This window comes from Ursus americanus, chromosome 8 (genome assembly GCF_024610735.1).
Source record: "Ursus americanus isolate L20-20 chromosome 8, mUrsAme1.1.p, whole genome shotgun sequence".
Taxonomy (NCBI): Eukaryota; Metazoa; Chordata; class Mammalia; order Carnivora; family Ursidae; genus Ursus; species Ursus americanus.
In genome coordinates, this window is record NC_142134.1 from 74051781 (window position 1) to 74069224 (window position 17444).

Consider the following 17444-nt stretch of genomic DNA (forward strand, 5'->3'; position numbering starts at 1 on the left):
GGCTATGTCGGGAAAGACAGTGTGGTATAGTGGCAAGGGCATGGGACTTTGTAGTTGGAAGATTTGTTTCTGAGTCCCAGCTCCAAGGTTGTCTGTCTGAGCAAGCTTGGTAAGTTACTCAACAGGCCTTGGTTCTCCATCTTTTAACTCCATTCCTCAGGTTTATTAGAAGGTGTAGATGAAACAGTGTATATGAAGATGCCGTATGTGTGGGTCTATGTATCCGTGGGTTTGTATGGGTGTTGTTGAGGGAGCACAGTCCACAAGACTGCCCTTACTTCTGATACCAGTTGCAAATTTGGGGTCCCCAAGCCCACCCTTAGGTTTGATAGTTCTGTAGAAGGACTCACAGAACTCACTGAAAGCTTTAAAATTTATGGTTATGGTTTATTACTGCAGCTGAGGGACACACATTAAAATCAGCCAAGGGAACAGGCACATAGGCCAGAGTCCAAGGAAGTTCCAAACATGGAGCTTCCAGTTGGCCTTTGCCTGTGGAGTCATGGAGAGCATTACTTTCCTGCCATTGATGTCAGATAGTATATATGGCTAATTGCCAACCAGGAAAGCTCACATAAGCCTTGATGTCCAAAGTTTTTGTAGGGGCTCCATCATGTAAACACAGTGTTTGATCTCAGTCCCCAGCCCCTCTGATGGTCAGGCTGGACCCATGGCCCAAATCTCCCAACCCAGATCATACTGTGAGATGGTTTAGCTTGACCCAAGACCCCCAGGCAAATGAACACCTGTCTGACATCCCAGAGACTTAGAGATTACCTCCCGGAAGCTAGACCACAGTCTTGCTTTTTTCCAGAGCAAGACCGTACTTCTCTTTACAGTTTGTTTTTCAGCTAACCCTTATTAAGCACTACTGTATTCCAGGCATTGTGTTAAGTTACCACACTGCTCTGCGTACTAGCTTCTGTAATCCTCACAACAACCTTGGGAAGTATGTCCAAGTGAGGAAACAAAGTCACCAAGAGAAAGGCTCCAGTCCAGGGTCACGCAGCTGTTTAGCTCCAGTGCCAATTTCAAACCTGAGTCCAGGCTTCTAACCAACATTTTCTGCTGCTCCATATCACATGATTAAGTTCTGCTTATGACTTTTTCTAAAAATCAAATATTTGCAACTACTTGTAAGGAGCATCTTGTAAATTTGCTGTTGGCTTTTGGATTTTCTAGAGAGAAAATCCTAGAGGAGAAAAAGTAGATGCTTTAAATTCCACGGATATATTTTTCAGTCTCTCGCATTTTGCATTCTTAGTAGCCCAAGGACGATCAGCTCAAAAAGCAACATCAGCACTCAACCGCTTTTCGTACCTCCTCGTGAGGTCAGTTCTGTAGGCTCTATGTAGGATGAATGCCAGTCATCCTGTGCGCGCCCCACTTTCCAAAGCTGACTAAAATTCTCATTCTAGGTGCTTTTGTGGGGCTTTCCAAGTTTTTTTCCTGGACAGAACTAGGTTTTCTATGTATGAGATCCAAACAGTAAGAAGGTGATTATTTTGAGAGTACTAAATGGTAGGAAATGAAAACCTTGTTTACAAGTTTTCTCCTTGCTGTGTCATGGGGCAACATACCCATCTTCCTAGGGTAGAGGTGTTTTATTAATTGTTTTTAAGATTTTACTTATTGATTTGAGAGAGAGAGAGCATGAGCAGGGAGGGGGAGGGGCAAAGGGAGAGGGAGAAGCAGACTTCCTGCTGAGAAGGGAGCCCAATTCGGGGCTTAATCCCGGGACCCTGAGATCATGACCTGAGCCAAAGTCAGATGCTTAACTGACTGAGCCACCCAGGCACCCCAAGGTAGAGGGGTTTTAGTATATACTTGGTGTAGGGCCAGTTATTGACTCTTGACTCTTGCATCATTAAAATCTCAAGTTTAAAAAAAGAAACTCAAGCCCACTTTAAAGTGTGGCTTTGAGTAAATTTATTCAGTTTTACAGTGGTAGAACATTCATACCAAGTCCACTGACATACAAATGAGAATTAACTATTTGTCAAGGAACCATAACTGGCGATAAGATCTGATTTTTCTTCACTTTCTTTATGTGTGAGAAGCTAATTGTAAGAAATATTAAGATATGGATTACAGCCTTTAGAAATTTGTATTTCTGATTTGTTGTATACTGATATTTCCAATTGGACCTGCAAATACACTTTAACTACATGGTACTGTTTTTGCCACTTGATGTTGGTCAAGCATAGTGTTGATTTTATTGGTCCTTCACAGAAGCACTGCCTGTTCTATTGGCTTTCTTCCAGATGAGGAGAAGAACAAGCAGAACAAAACAAAAATTCAAACCAGTGATGCCAGTGAAGGAAAAGCAAAAAGTGTGCGGCACGCTTATGTTCACAAACCGTATCTTTACTCGAAGTATTACAGTGATTCTGATGATGAGCTCACTGTGGAACAGCGGCGCCAGTCGATTGTAAGTCGCACTCGATCTGCTGCTGTTTTAACCTGTTCAGCTGGGTTGACACACTTGGCTAGTCTGTGTGCAAGGTACTGGGCAGCACACCAGCCTGACACATTGGTTCTGCCTTCAGGAACCTGTCATTTAAAGAGGCAGACCAGACGTAAACATGGGACATAGGTGTTTGTGTCATTGTGATCAACAGTGAAAACTTGGTAATGAATGGTTCACAGCATGGACGCGTTTGAATCCAGTGTAGATCGAGCCATACAAAGAAGATGTACAGCCATCAATGTAATATGAAGAGGGGTGTGCAGTCTCCATATTTTCTGGTTACAAGATGTGTCCTTGGATTATTAATAGCTCCTTAAAGAAAAAAATTGCCACCTCATCGTATGTGTACATCGGTTTTAAGATGACTTACAGTTTTAGAAACATTAAAATATGGAATTGCACATCTTAGAATGAGGAAATATTATTACACAGAAAAATTATTCGAAGGAAGTAGAAATGCTAACAGATAGTGGCTTATCTCTTGAGAAACTTGCTGCTTCTGGAGCTATGCCTATACTTAGGGTTTTTGGCACTTTGAGACTTTGAGTTCTGAGTGGGAAAGGGGTGGTGGGAGTACCCCACAATGACTGGATTCTTGGGTTTTTTAAATAGGAAAGCAGAAAAGTCCCACATTCAAAACCTGGGTCCTGAGAGCATAATCAGCAAGTTGTATTTGTTGTAGGACTAGCCTGTCTCTTATATGTACACAACTTTCTCCTTTAAGGATAACTTACAAATTACGGAGATTTGCCTGTGTATACTTGACATTCACATATATTTTCACACCTATCTTTTTTTTTTTTGAGAGAGAGAGAGAGCGGTGGGGCAGGGGGCAGAGGGAGACAGAGAGAGAGAATCTTAAGCAGGCTTCATGCCCAGCGCAGAGCCCCACACGGGGCTCAGTCTCACAACCCTGAGATCATGACTTGAGCCAAAATCAGGAGTCGGATGCTTAACTGACTGAGCCACCCAGGTGACCCTCACAGCTCTCCTTTTAATTAAACTAACTGGCTTATTAAACCACCATTTCCCAAAATGATACCTTCCCATTCTTTTCAAACTAATGGCAGTCTGAAAGAGTAATGGAAAATTTTCACGTCTGTCCCTTATTCTTCTGGTAGCTTCCAGATTGTGTAATGAATGTGCACTTTTGTGAAGCCCGTTATTTCATAAGAACATTTGAAGGGCAAACATATTTTTTTCAGTGTTTTTGCTTTTTCTGATAGTCGGTCAGGATAATTGTGAATATTTTGTGGTTTTAGGCTAAAGAAAAAGAAGAGAGGCTTTTAAGAAGGCAAATTAATAGAGAGAAACTTGAAGAAAAACGAAAGCAGAAAGCTGAAAAGACAAAGTCTTCGAAAGCTAAGAGTCAAGGTATAGGAGGTGTTAACTTTAATATTTTGAACTATCTTATATACTGCATTATTTTCTAGGTATTCATATTATGAGATGATTACAAAAACGATCTAAATTGCATCTCAAAAAACTGCTGTATTAAAAATTAATCTATTTTTAAATTTCCTTTTTAATCTGATGTGTTGGATCACTTTTTAAATTATATTTATGTGTCTAAACATTCTCTCAGGTGCCTGCTTATACAACTCACATGTTAGCAATTTGTTTTCCAGTGATTGTGGAGTGAATTATCACTGGAAAATAAATTGTTAACCCATGAGTAATCAAGCCTTGCTGGTGATATTAGTAGAATTAATCAATGCTTTATGTTAACTAAAGTGTCAGATGTTTATCTGGAATATTTCATTGAACAAAACTGAACTTCTGTGGGCACCGATCCTGTGTAATATACAAAAAACATACACACATATATATGCATTTGAAATAAAAAAGGTAAGACTCCTCCATCTAAAATATTTTTATTCCAGTACAACTTAAGGATATTAAAGCCATCTACCATTTTTACAGTGATAAGAAAATCTTAATGAAAAAGAAATATTACACTGTTTATAAATTCTGTTCTGAAATATAACTTATTGTTTCTTTCCTAGGCAAAAATAGTATAGACTTAGAAGAATCATCAACTAAGAGTGTGGAACCTAAAACCCCCAGAATTAAAGAAGTCCTTAAAGAACGGAAAGTTTTAGAGAAAAAAGTAGCCTTAAGCAAAAAAAGAAAGAAAGATTCGAGGTACGTGTTTTATCTGGCAGCATTCCCATTGTAACATTCCCCCAGCATGCTTTCAGAAGAGAGGCATTGACGGGGACGGTAAAGAGCTATACCTTGAACGTGTGTGTCATTATCACATGTTTATGAAAACCGTAGGGTTTCACTTCTCATAGCATAATTCATTGTGTTAATAACTGTATTTCAAAGTAGTGTATTTTAATCATTTTTGGTTGGGGGGGGTCCCCAGAACTTTTTCATAATCTGACAGCAGTTTTGGACTCTCCCCAGAAAAATGCACATGCATAAACACAGTTGTTTCTAGAATTTCAGAGAGTTTATGAACCCTCTAGAATAATCAAGAAGTATCTTCACTGAGGACATTCAATAACCCCTTATTTACAATGACTGCATCCATTTTCCAGGTATGCTAGGCATTCTCTTCAACAGAGCTCATGCATCTCCCCATAAACCAGAGGGCTGAACCAAATTCTTACTTATCATTGCATTATCATAGTTAATTCTGTAAGAATTAGAAAGCTGAAGAGACTCTGAAAGTGGCTCTGAAGTCCTTGGAGCCATGGGCTATAATCAGAATGCAATTATGGACATTTGTCACAGACTTCAAGGTAGCTGAATCAATAATTTGCAGAACTCAGTGAGAGGAGTCTGCTCTGTTTTCTTATTGTACCTCATTCCTGTTGATCTGAATAAATACGACTACCCTGTTTACTCAAAAGATGGTAAGACTTTCAAAATCTAATTGTAGCCCATAAAATACTCATCTTCAAGCAACAAATCAGGAATTTTTTTTCAAGTATACTTTACTTCAGCAGCAAGAGTAAGTCTGTGTCACATTCGGGATTATGTTTGCTTCTGTTGAATAAGATAGGAGTTAAATTGATGTATCATTTATGGATCAAGTGTTTATAATAAAGGGAAGCTAAGGTTTTTTTTTTTTTAACCTTCCTGAGAAATTCTTACATTTGATTCAAATAAAGTTCATGTATGACTCTTTCCTCCCACTTAGGGCTGTTGAAGAGAATTCTAAAAAGAAACCGCAATCTGAAGAAGATTCCAAAGAAACTCTCAAGACAAGTGAGGTGTGTCTTAATTGATAAAACCCATTTTAAATGCTCTTTTGTTAAATACAGACCATTCAGTCCTTTGGAGTAACACTTAGAAATGCAATTTGATCTTTTGCAAGTTAAATTAAAAAATCCCTCACCTTCAGCATTCTTGAACCCCCACCCTATTATGGCCTGAATTCCTCTTTTTGACCAATTGATTCATGTCCTCTTTTATCCAGGTAACAGCTACTTTTTTCTACTTTCCTTTCCCTCATCCCCCCACCCCCCACCCCTATTTCTTATATTGGCAATAACAGAATTGCCAGTAATGATAATGAGAAAGAAAGGGAGGTGGGGAGGCACCTCGGTGGCTCAGTTGATTAAACATCTGCCTTTGGTTCGGGTCATGATCTTGGGATCCTGGGATCAAGCCCCACATCGGGCTCCCTGCTCAGAGGGGAGTCTGCTTCTCCCTCTGCCTCTCCCCCTGCTCATTCTCCCTCTCTCTCTCTTTTTCAAATAAATAAATAAAATCTCTCTAAAAAGAGGGGGAGGGGGCTAAAATCCCTCTGCCATAGCAGACCATCCATTTCATTCTCTTGGATTCCTCATCCACAAATGAACAGAATTTTGTAGAGTGGATATAATCTTCCAAAATTATTTCCTAATAGTTTCTAATTCTAATTAGCTTCTAATAAGCTTCTAGTTGTAATATTTAATGATTACATAGTGTTGTATTGAATAGACATACCATAATCTAAGCATTTCCTTAGAGTTGAGCACTTAGATTACTTCTAAGATCTGATCAATCTAAATAGTAAAAATATGTTCAGTGAATACATTTCTTTCCCCTGTTTGGATTATTTTCTTGGGATAAACTTTTGCTTTCACTGGGTTTAAATCCTTATTTACCCTGTCATATTTATAATCCTGAGGCCAATTTTTTTTTTTTTTTTTGAGTAAGCTCCATACCCAGCCTGGGGCTCGAACTCATGACCCTGAGATCAAGAGTTGCATGCTCTACCAACTGAGCCAGCCAGGCGCCCGATACCCAAACTATGTTAACGTTTCCAAGGGAAAACTAATAATTTAGTCATTATTTATTCATAGCCAATAGATAATCTTGATTTCTTTATTCGGAAATTAGAGGCATATTTATGAGTATATCCAGATGTTTTAATAGCATATTTTAAAATATTTAACTTCATTCTGTGCTGAATTTCTTTGAAAAATTATCTCATAAAATTTTATTCACATTAATTGGTTGGAACTTACTGTAAAATTAGGTTGATAAAATCCCTGTTCTTTCTTTGATGAATTTAATTTTAAAGTGTTTTTTAAGATTTCGCCATGTCCTACTCCCCAAGTCAGTAGAATTGCATTAATCTTTGTGTTAAATTGTAGGAAGGTGGAGTGATTAACTGACTCAGAGACACAGAGATCTTTCTGAGAACTTCAGCCCATTATTGGAATAAGAGTAATTAACAGGGGGTAGTCAGTGAGACTATACTAAAGTGTGTTTTGTCAGCATTCATTCATTAATATTAATAATCTCAGTGCCGTACTGTGGGGCAGGGGGGAAGGATCAGATGCGCTGGTCCATCAGTGTCTTCCTTTGGATACATAAATATAGGCATGATTTATATGTGATACGGTTACTATTACGGTGAGTTATTGTGTGCATTTGAAACTTCTTAAGTAGAATGTCCTACAAGTACCCTGGATTCATGAGGTTTCCATAAATAATTCAGGTTCCTAAGTTAAAATGTAGGAAACCTTTATTTCAGTATAAACTTTTTAAATTGTCTTCATCGGTTATTATGCTTTGGGACTAAAAAGAACATCAGATTGTCATTCATGCAGCTTGTATTTATTAAGGGCTACTGGGTATTAGTGAGCTTTAACAGCTTGGAGTTAAAGGCCTCCCAAGTGCATGGACAGGTCTCAGGAGAAATAACTAGTCTCTGCACAGACATCTGTGATGTAGTGGGAAGAGTCCTCAACTGAAAATGAAATCCTCTCAACTTGTTGCCTGGGTCTCAGGTTCTAGAGTCCCGCTGAGCTTCAGTTTCCTGGCACATAAAATGAGGTCACCAGTACCTACCACAGGCTGCTGGCTGAGATTAAGTAACATGTGACACATGACTGCATTCAGTATATTCAGTGTACCCAAATGTTAAGTTTGAATATAAAAAGTGATTTTAGTATTGCTCATATTTTAACTTTTATTTTCTTACAGCATTGTGAAAAGGAAAAGGTGTCTTCTTCAAAGGATTTGAAGCATGTTCACGCAAAAAGTGAACCAAGTAAACCTGCCCGGAGACTTTCAGAGTCTTTGCATCCAGCTGATGAAAACAAAAATGATTCCAAAATAGAAAGAGAACATAAAAGACGCACATCTACCCCTGTTGTGGTGGAAGGGGCACAGGAAGAGCCTGATATGAGAGATGGGAAAAGGCAAGCAGAACGGTCAGAAATTGGGACAGAAGAGCCCCAGAAACAGAAAAGCACACTTAAAAATGAAAAACATCTAAAAAAAGATGATTCTGAAACACCACATGTGAAAAGCCTACCTAAGAAAGAGGCGAAATCCTCCAAAGAGAAGCCTGAAAAAGAGAAGACTCTGTCAGAAGACAAGTTGTCTACGAAACATAAATACAAAGGTGACTGCCTGCATAAAACAGGTGATGAGACTGAGCTTCACTCTTTGGAGAAAGGTTTAAAAGTGGATGAAAATATTCAGAAGCAAAGTCAACAAACAAAACTTTCTTCAGATGATAAAACTGAACGAAAAAGTAAACATAAAAATGAAAGGAAATTATCAATTTTAGGCAAAGATGGAAAGCCAGTCTCTGAATATATTATAAAAACAGATGAGAATGTTCGTAAAGAAAACAACAAAAAAGACAGGCACATATCAGCTGAGAAGACTAAGGCAGAGCACAAATCAAGAAGATCAAGTGATTCTAAAATTCAGAAAGACTCCCTGAGTTCCAAGCAACATGGAATCACATTACAGAGAAGAAGTGAAAGTTATTCAGAGGATAAGTGTGATACAGACTCAACTAATTTAGACAGTAATTCAAAACCAGAAGAGGTGGTTCACAAGGAGAAGCGAAGAACAAAGAGCTTACTAGAAGAGAAACTTATGTTAAAGTCCAAACCAAAAAGTCAAGGCAAACAGTTAAAAGTAGCTGAAATGGAATTACAAGAAAGTGTCCCAAAACAGGCGGCCACTCCAAAACCAGATAAGGAGAAGAACACTGAAGAGATCGACCCAGATAGACAGCGAAAGTCTAAAGTTGAAGACAAACCTTCTGAAGAAGCTGGTGCTGAAGTTGTAATGGACAGTGCCGCGTCCTCCGCACATGGTACACAGAAGGATTCTAGTCACAGAACCAAGTTACCATTAGCAAAGGAGAAGTACAAGGCTGACAAGGATTCAGGCTCCTCCAGACCCGAGAGAAAGTTATCAGATGGGCACAAAAGCAGAAGCTTAAAGCACGGTAGTAAGGAAATGAAAAAGAAGGAAGAAAATAAATCAGATGACAAGGATGGTAAAGAAGTTGACAGTAATTATGAAAAAGCCAGAGGGAATAGTTCAGTTATGGAAAAGAAATTAAGTAGAAGGTTCTGTGAAAACCGAAGAGGAAGCTTATCCCAAGAAATGACCAAAGGAGAAGAAAAATCAGCAGCAAACTCCTTGCTAACTCCCAATAGTTCTTCTGTTCAGAAACCAAAAAAGAGTGGTGATCCCACTTTGATGCCTGAACAAGAGCCAATGGAAATTGATTCTGAGCCAGCTGTTGAAAATGTATTTGAAGTATCTAAAATCCAAGATGGCAGCAATAATAGTTCTCAGCAAGACATTGACTCTGAAAATGTTATGAAACAAAAAACCACTGTCATGGTTCAAAAGGATGAATTAAGAACTTCGTCAGTAGATTCAAAAACAGCAGCTCCAGCCTGTAGATCAGGACGTGGACCAGGAGTTGTTAGTAATTCTGAAAAGCACGCTGACCATAAGGGCGCCCTGACCAAGAAAGTTCATATCCAAAGTGCTGTGTCTAAACTGAACCCTGGGGAGAAAGAACCCATTCAACAGGGAACTCATGAAACAAATACAGACTCTGAAACTAGTCACAGACTCTTGTCTCGAGCCCCATCAGAAAATGATAGGGCACAAAAGAATTTGAAAAACACAACCAGACCCACCGAAGAACATGTTGCTCAAGGAGATGCTGGTCGTGAACATTCCCCAAATTTAGATCCTTCACCGTCCTTAAGTTCAGTAACTGTGACGCCTCCGAAACAGTCTCGTGATGCAGATGTAAGTCCTTTGATTGACAAAAGGACTGTTTTAGAAGGTGGCACAGCCAGCACCTCCCTTGTGGAGCGCTCTGATATTCCTAACCAAAGTTTGACCGTTAGGGAATCAGAAATCCTGAGGACAAGTGACAGCAAAGAAAGTGGGGCAGTTTCCACAGTAGATACGCTGGCAAAAGGAAGCATGGATAGCAGAAGACACATTCCAGAAGGTTTCCAGACCACTGTGCTGCACACTAAACAAGGAAACGTAAATGTGCCTGTTGGTAGCAAGTTAACAGACACGAATACGGAAAATGAGAATGTGCCCAAAGAAGGTAGCCTGACGGACATGGCCAGGAAAGAGAGTGACTTCAACACAGAGCCCCGTTCAAAGCAGACAACGAGAGTTGTACTAGAAAATGGCAAAAAGCATGGCACTGCTGTTGACCCGGTGGTAGGCATGAGTACAGAAAAAGATGCTGAGACCGTTGAACTTAAATGTAGTAGTGGCCCAGGTGAAATGGAAAGCATATCAATTGTGGTAGAAGGAAGGATGGAGAAGAGTGAGGTCGGCACCAGTGCTGGAAGTAACGGTGCTTCCTCAGTTTTACAGCAAAGGAATGGAAAGACTGTTGATGCGACAGCCGGGTCTGGCAGAGCAGAAAAGACTTCTTTTGCCAGTAGTACTGCAGGAAAGGACAAAAGTGTTTCCCTAAACACAGTAAAGGCAGGGGATGCCACAACCACTTCCTCAGAAACAGGAGAGGGTGAGGTGGCTGTGCCCTGCACAAGCATTGAGGCAGACGAAGGCTTCATAACAGGTGCATGCTCTGGAAATAATCCTCTTCACACTGGGGCAGAAGCCAGCGAATGCACTGTTTTTGCTGCAGCTGAAGAAGGTGGAGGCATTGTCACAGAAGGATATGCTGAAAGTGAAACCTTCCTCACGAGCACCAAGGAGGGAGAGAGCGGAGAGTGTGCTATGGCTGGATCTGAAGAAAGGGCAGTGGACCCTGTGACTGCTCATGAAGTTACAGCTGAAGACAACGTCAACAGTGGTGTGACAGAAGAGAAAGATGATGCTGTCACCAGTGCCGGCTCTGAAGAAAAATGTGATGGTTCTTCACGTAGCGAGTCGGAAATGTCTGAAGGAACGGTTACCTTTATTAGTGAGGTTGAAAGCGATGGTGCAGTGACAAGTGCTGGGACAGAAATAAGGGAAGGCTCCTTAAGCAGTGAAGAGGTGGATGGATTCCAGAGAAATCTGATGAGAATGGGTCCCAAAAAAGAAACTGAGGGGACTGTGACATGCACCGGAGCAGAAAGGAGAAGCGCTACCTCTGTTATGTGCTCAGTAACAGGCGCCAAGCGACAGGAGGAGCACGTAGTTACAGGTGCAGCCGTGGCCCTCGTCAGTAATGACACACCACCAGGGACCAGTGCCCCCCAGGAAGGAGACACTGCTGTGAATGACGGGGCAGAAGGCGAAAGTGCTGTCACCAGCACAGGGATAACAGAAGAAGATGGAGAGGGGCCAGCGAGCTGCACGGGTTCGGAAGATGGCAGCGAGGGCTTTGCTCTAAGTTCTGAATCAGAAGACAACGGAGAGAGTGCAATGGACAGTACAGTAGCCAAAGAAGCCACCAACGTTCCATCAGTCGCTGCTGGGCCATGTGACGACGAAGGAATTGTAACCAGCACCGGTGCAAAAGAGGAGGATGAGGAAGGTGAAGGGGTGGTGACCAGTACTGGAAGGGGAAACGAAATCGGGCACGCATCCACTTGCACTGGGACAGAGGAGGAGAGCGAAGGGGTGTCAATTTGTGGAAGTGCCGAAGAAGGTGACGGTCAGATCGGTACCGCAGCAGGGCACGTGGGAGCTGAGGCCGGAGCCACCGTCACCAATGCCAATGAGAGCAATGTTGACAGCATGAGTGGTGCCGAGAAGAGCATGAAACATATGGAGATCTGCTCCAGCGCAAAAGGGATCGTAGAAAGCAGTGTGACCAGTGCAGCGTCAGGGAAGGGTGAAGTGGCACCAGTTCCCGAAGGTTGTGAGGGCCCCATGACTAGTGCAGCTTCAGGTCAGAGTGACAGTTTGCTCACCAGAAAAGAAAAAGTTGATGATACCACAATTTCCACTGGCTTGGTGGGGGGTAGTTACGAGGTACTTACGTCCAGGGCAGTCCCAGAATGTGAAGCTGGTCACACATCGCTCAGCGGAAAAGAAGATGAAGGTATCATCACCTCAGTGGACAATGAAGAATGTGATGGCCTTATGGCCACTACGGCCAGTGACAGTGTTACCAACCAGACTTGTTTAGCTGGGAGTAAAAGTCCAGGCAAAGGCTTGATGATTTCCACCAGTACCACACATGACTACACCACTCAGTTAAGCACAGTTATGGGGGTGGAAGAAGGTCATTCAAGCGGGCTGAGAACCATAGAAAATATGGAAGGCACCAGAATAAAAATGGAGGAATTTGAGGCCCCCATGCCCAGTGCAGTGTCAGGAGATGAGAGCCAAGTCCCTGCTCTGAGAAATGAAGAGAAGGATGAGTGTGCCATGATTTCCACGAGCATAGGGGAAGAGTGCGAAGTGCCCATTTCCAGCGCCACGACCATCACGTGTGCGGAAAGTCAGCAGCCGGTGGCTGCCGTGGAAGAAAGCGCTCAGGGCCCCGGCTTGGTGAGCACCGACGATTTCGAGGGGCCCATGCCCAGCGCACCCACAGTGGTCGAGAGCCCTCTTGCGTCAACCAGCAAGGAGGAGAAAGATGAGTGCGCGCTCATTTCCACCAGCATAGCCGAGGAGTGCGAGGCTTCCATTTCTGGCGTCCTCATAGAAAGTGAACAGGCGCGACCCGCCACCGTCCTGGAAGAGAAAGACGGGAGCGCCATCATCTCCACCAGCTCAGGAGAAGATTGCGAGGGCCCCGTGTCCAGCGCAGCTCCTCGGGAGGACGTCCAGCCGTCGGCTGCTCAAGCAGAGGAGGTCAGCGACACGGCTATGATTTCCACGAGCACCTCCGAAGGCCGCGAGGCCGTCATGATGGGCGCTGTCCCACAGGACGACGAGCCGCCCGGCGCGCCAAGGATGGAGGACCCGAGTGACGCCGCCATCATCTCCACCAGCACCGCGGAGTGCGTGCTGGCGCCAGGCGGCCTCAACAGGCAGGAGGAGAACCCGCAGACTGCGAGCAATGCGGACGCGAAAGAGCACCGGTCGGCCGCCAGGATGAGCAAGGGCGAGGCCCCGAGGCCCAGCCTGATGGCCGCGAACAGCCGATCGTGCCCTGGGCCGCTGGTAGGGAGCAGAGCTGCGGGCCCCGAGGAGGGGCGCCACGGGGCGGCAGGCAGTGTGCCCTCTACTGCGAGCGGCCAGCCAGGTGCTGCGCGAGCGCCGGAGGAGGGGCGCGGCAAGGACCATCCCCGCGAGTTGCCGCTGGCGGGGAAGGGACAGAGTGAGGGCGATTTGCGCCTCGTAAATGCGGCAGAGAATGTGTGGCTGAGCTCTGTTCAGAGAGGACAGGGGAGTCGGGAGGCGGCTACCGCAGGGCACGGCACATGTTGGGCAGGGAGGAGTGTGCGGAGGGGAGCGGACTCGCCCGAGGATCTGACGCGACCGGAGCAAACGGCTGGGCCGACGGCTGGGGACCCCTCCCTCGGGATCCGCCGCTTCCCCTCAGTAAGTCCGGGTGCTAAGAAAGCCGATGACCTGCCACCTGCCAGAGACGCTTCAGCAGAGCCGTCCTCCCCTGAGCAGTCCTGGCCCACGGCCCCCGTGAACACCACCACCGCTGAATGTATTAATGGCCGAGAATCAGAAATTGGCCCTTCCTACGTGCCAGTCCTTCCAGCTGCCCACGATCGAGCTCTGTCGGCTCCAAACTATGAGCAGGGCTTGACTATAAAGAGTGATCACAATGGCAGACGGCTGGTTCAAGGGTCCAGTGAGAAAGCGGGAGATGGTAATTGCATGAGGAAACCATCCCAGGAGGAAGGAGACCTCAAGGTCACTGTTCCTCCTGAAGAAAAGTCACATGACATAGGTGAGAATCTCTCTAATTGCACATTTTAGCATTTTACAACCATGCTTTCATGTAGAATACATTGAAGAGTCTTCCAAAAGATGATTTTGGTTCCAGAATGTCACAAAATAACTTCTCAAATGGGAAGGTTGAGCTTAGAAACGGGTAAAAACTGAAAACCTTAGACCTGTTTCTCGTGTGCCAGGAGAGCAGAGGCAGGACGCTGGGAGTCGGGAAGTCAGCTAGCCATGGGCAAGTTGCTAAACCTTTGATCCTCGGGTTTTATGTCAGTCAAATTGAACGCTGCCTTACAACAGCCCTGTGAAATGAGTATTATTTTTATCACCCTCATTTTTACAAATGAGGAAATGGGTTCAGAGTGTTTAAATAACTTGTGTGGTACCTGGGGCCCCTAGGAAAAAAGTTACCTCTGAGCTTCAGTTTTCTGTTGTATAAAATGGGGATAATAGTGCAACAACACATTCCATTCCTCTCATTTAATGTTATATTGACCTGCGGTATGTGTCATTTCAGTTAGACTGGCTACTTATAATCAGGGGAGCACATTATTTCTTAACTGAGTTTTTTGTTCAGGTAAAACGAGTTTCTGCTTTGGAATTGGTTTAAAAGAGAAAAGAAACATGTTCCCTCCTGGCAGATTTCAGAGTGTCGATCTTGCTAGAAATACTTAATAATTTTCAAATTGAGCTTTGGGCTCAGTTATTCATTATGCCATCCAACTTGGGACACTGTGCCGGCTACTACTGTGCTAGGCTCTGGGAAAGCAAAGGTAACGATTCAGAATGCGGAGCAGCTGTGAGTCCAGCCTTGTATTTTAAGTAGGCGGTGACACTCTGGTGGCGGGTGCTTAGATGCTGTGAGAACTCAGAGGGATGTCATGGGCGAGACTTGAAGGGGTCAGGGACATTGACTTCTATACTCTGGCTGTATAAATTGTAGCATCCTGGACTTTGAAACTGAAACAGACCTTGGATGTCATCAAATACAGCTTCAGGAAGCTGAGGCCAGTAGATTGAGTCCTGTTCATTATAGGGACTTAAGAAAGGGGGTGTTAAGAAGTGTTCCAAGGGTTGAAATAAGAAACTTGAAAATTTTCCATTGAGTTTAGCCTGGGTAAATTGAATGCTCTGCAGATTTTTATGACTTAACCATTGCTACAGTCTGTTACTCCTTCCTCCCCGCCTTTGTTTCCCTGAAGGAGCAAAACAAAGAGGTTTTAGCAAGGAAAAGCCTGCAGCCTCTTAGAGAAAGGATTTTCTTTGGAGGCTTCTGTGTGGGCGGGTGAAAGAACTGGAAACCACAGTCACAGAGAGACAAGGGGGAGAGAAAGAAAGGACTACAACAGGGATAGGATTGAGTCTCCACCAGAGAAAATGCCATTTTCCTTTTGTCTGCTTCACAACTTCCTAACTTGATTTTCAACTTTGCTGTGTCAGGGTGAAGCAAGCAAAGTGAGTCTGTTCATAAACATTTTCTTTGTTGAGAATATATCTCGGTGGCCCAGAATATGTTCTTTTAAGGCCAAACTTGATACAGAACACTGTAGAAAAATATTTGGAAAAGTGATGTCTCCAGAAATGATCTTTTGTTATTCTTTCTGGGCAGCCGTCTTAACAGCAAGAAACAATTTCACCTCCCAAAAATGAGTAAATGACCCCTGCCTTTCATCCACGATTTTTCATCTATATTCCTTTTATTGTTTTCTACTGACAGCAAAATAAAACAGCAGAGGAACGGGTCATGGCATGGTAGATAAAAACATCCTGTCACCTTTTGATTCAGCTTGTATTTTGTAAGCAAATTCTTAAGTTGGTTTAATGGTTTGAATTTCATTAGGCAATGAAGAGTCTCCATCGAATGTTCTGGGAGGACAGGCACTGAAGAGCACCTTGAAAACTGAGGTATGGCTGATAGTTCAGTTACGCTGAGCTGTAGATGGCGTGAGTACCATTTCACCGCACGCAGACGTGTACGTCCTTAAGCATCACGTGGCTCCCGTTCCCAGTGTACTTAAGACACTTACACATTGTTATTGTCATATCCTGAGGCAGGAAAGCTAAGAACTTCAATCATCATAGTTCCATTTCCTCCCAGACACCAGGAGTCACCCTCAGTCTCTTCCTGTCACCCCACATTCATTTCTCCTCTGCAGTCTGATGTCATGGCACCTTCTGAGCATATGAGAGACAAGGTAGCAGTGAACATGGGGACTATGTATAGTGCAGAGGGGACTCAACTTACCAGCAGGAGCCATGGGTACACAGACGGGAGGGCTTGCAAGGAAGACATTGTAGTGGGGTTTTACAAGTAGAGTGGAAGTTTCCCAGAGGAGAAAGAAACAAAAGAGCCTTGCAGGCAAAGACGTGTGTTCTGGACATGGAGCACGAGGGTCAGTTGTCAGCCGTGGGCACTGCAGTGATGCAGGGCGTGCTGTGGAGAAATGCAGACCTGACGAGGGAGGGGACATGATCAGTGAGGGTCACGTGTGTCATACTAATTTGGAGTTCTGCTGTAGCAACGGCAGAACCATTGATGGATGAAGTATGAGATTGAATTGATTTGTTTTGTTTCTGAAAGTTGGCGTGTATTCATCTGCAGTTTTGCACAGACTCAAAAGTAATCTTTTGTGTTGTTACAAGAATGCTAGGTGTTTTAATTAAGTTGAGTTAGTCTTGCCTTCTTGTTGTAAAAACCTCAGTTAACTTAGTTTTTTATGGTGTTTTGGACTTTTTAGACATTTATACCATCAGTGGAAGAGAAAAACCATGAAATTCTAGCAGCACCAGCAAGTCCATGTGGGAGAAAGCCAGGTGGAGTAGGTAAGCTCCTTTCAGCGGTGGTTCACATTGTTTTCCCGGCCTGTAGTTTTACCTTTTGTTACAGCTTGAAATCAATAGCTGAGGGGCGCCTGGGTGGCTCAGTCGGTTAAGTGTCTGCCTTCAGCTCAGGTTGTGATCCCAGAGTCCTGGGATCGAGTCCTGCATCAGGCTCCCTGCTCAGCGGGAAGTCTTCTCCTTTTCCCTCTGCCCGTCTTCCTGACTTGTGTTCTCTCTCACTTGCTCTGCTGTCTCTCTCTCTCAAATAAATAAATAAATCTGTAAAAAAATAAAATCAAACTAATAGCTGATTCATAATAAAAGACAGGCTATGTGAATTTGCCTCTCACTTTTTAAAATAGGTTGGAGAGGATTCTTTGCTATTTCATTTGTAGCATATACTTGTCATCATTCGTCAGTCGATTTTATGTAAAGCAATTGTTTAAATCTCTTATCTCCAAATAAGTATGGGAGAAAGCAAGTTGCTTTAGAGCAAACTCTTGCTCTTTCCCCAAAATGTGTCTCCATGCACCTTCCTGCCCTTCCATGTGCTGTCACACCTCCTTTCCAGAAACTAGCCTGCAGCCCATGCACCCACTCAAACCTC

General features: G+C 43.5%; 1 protein-coding gene across 3 annotated transcripts in view; it reads left to right on the forward strand.

Annotated features, from left to right (window-relative positions):
* Positions 1-17444, forward strand: part of BOD1L1 (biorientation of chromosomes in cell division 1 like 1) — a 53008-nt gene that overhangs the window by 12498 nt on the left and 23066 nt on the right. For all 3 annotated transcript variants that reach the window (XR_015725591.1, XM_087864271.1, XM_045771321.2), the window contains exons 6-12: positions 2265-2431; positions 3733-3844; positions 4477-4615; positions 5622-5694; positions 7901-14021; positions 15858-15922; positions 16756-16840. Coding sequence is in view for 2 of the 3 variants with exons in the window: in XM_087864271.1 (XP_087720397.1) it covers positions 2265-2431; positions 3733-3844; positions 4477-4615; positions 5622-5694; positions 7901-14021; positions 15858-15922; positions 16756-16840 (6762 nt within the window). In the remaining variant the exon portion in view is untranslated. The remainder of the gene's footprint in view (positions 1-2264; positions 2432-3732; positions 3845-4476; positions 4616-5621; positions 5695-7900; positions 14022-15857; positions 15923-16755; positions 16841-17444) is intronic.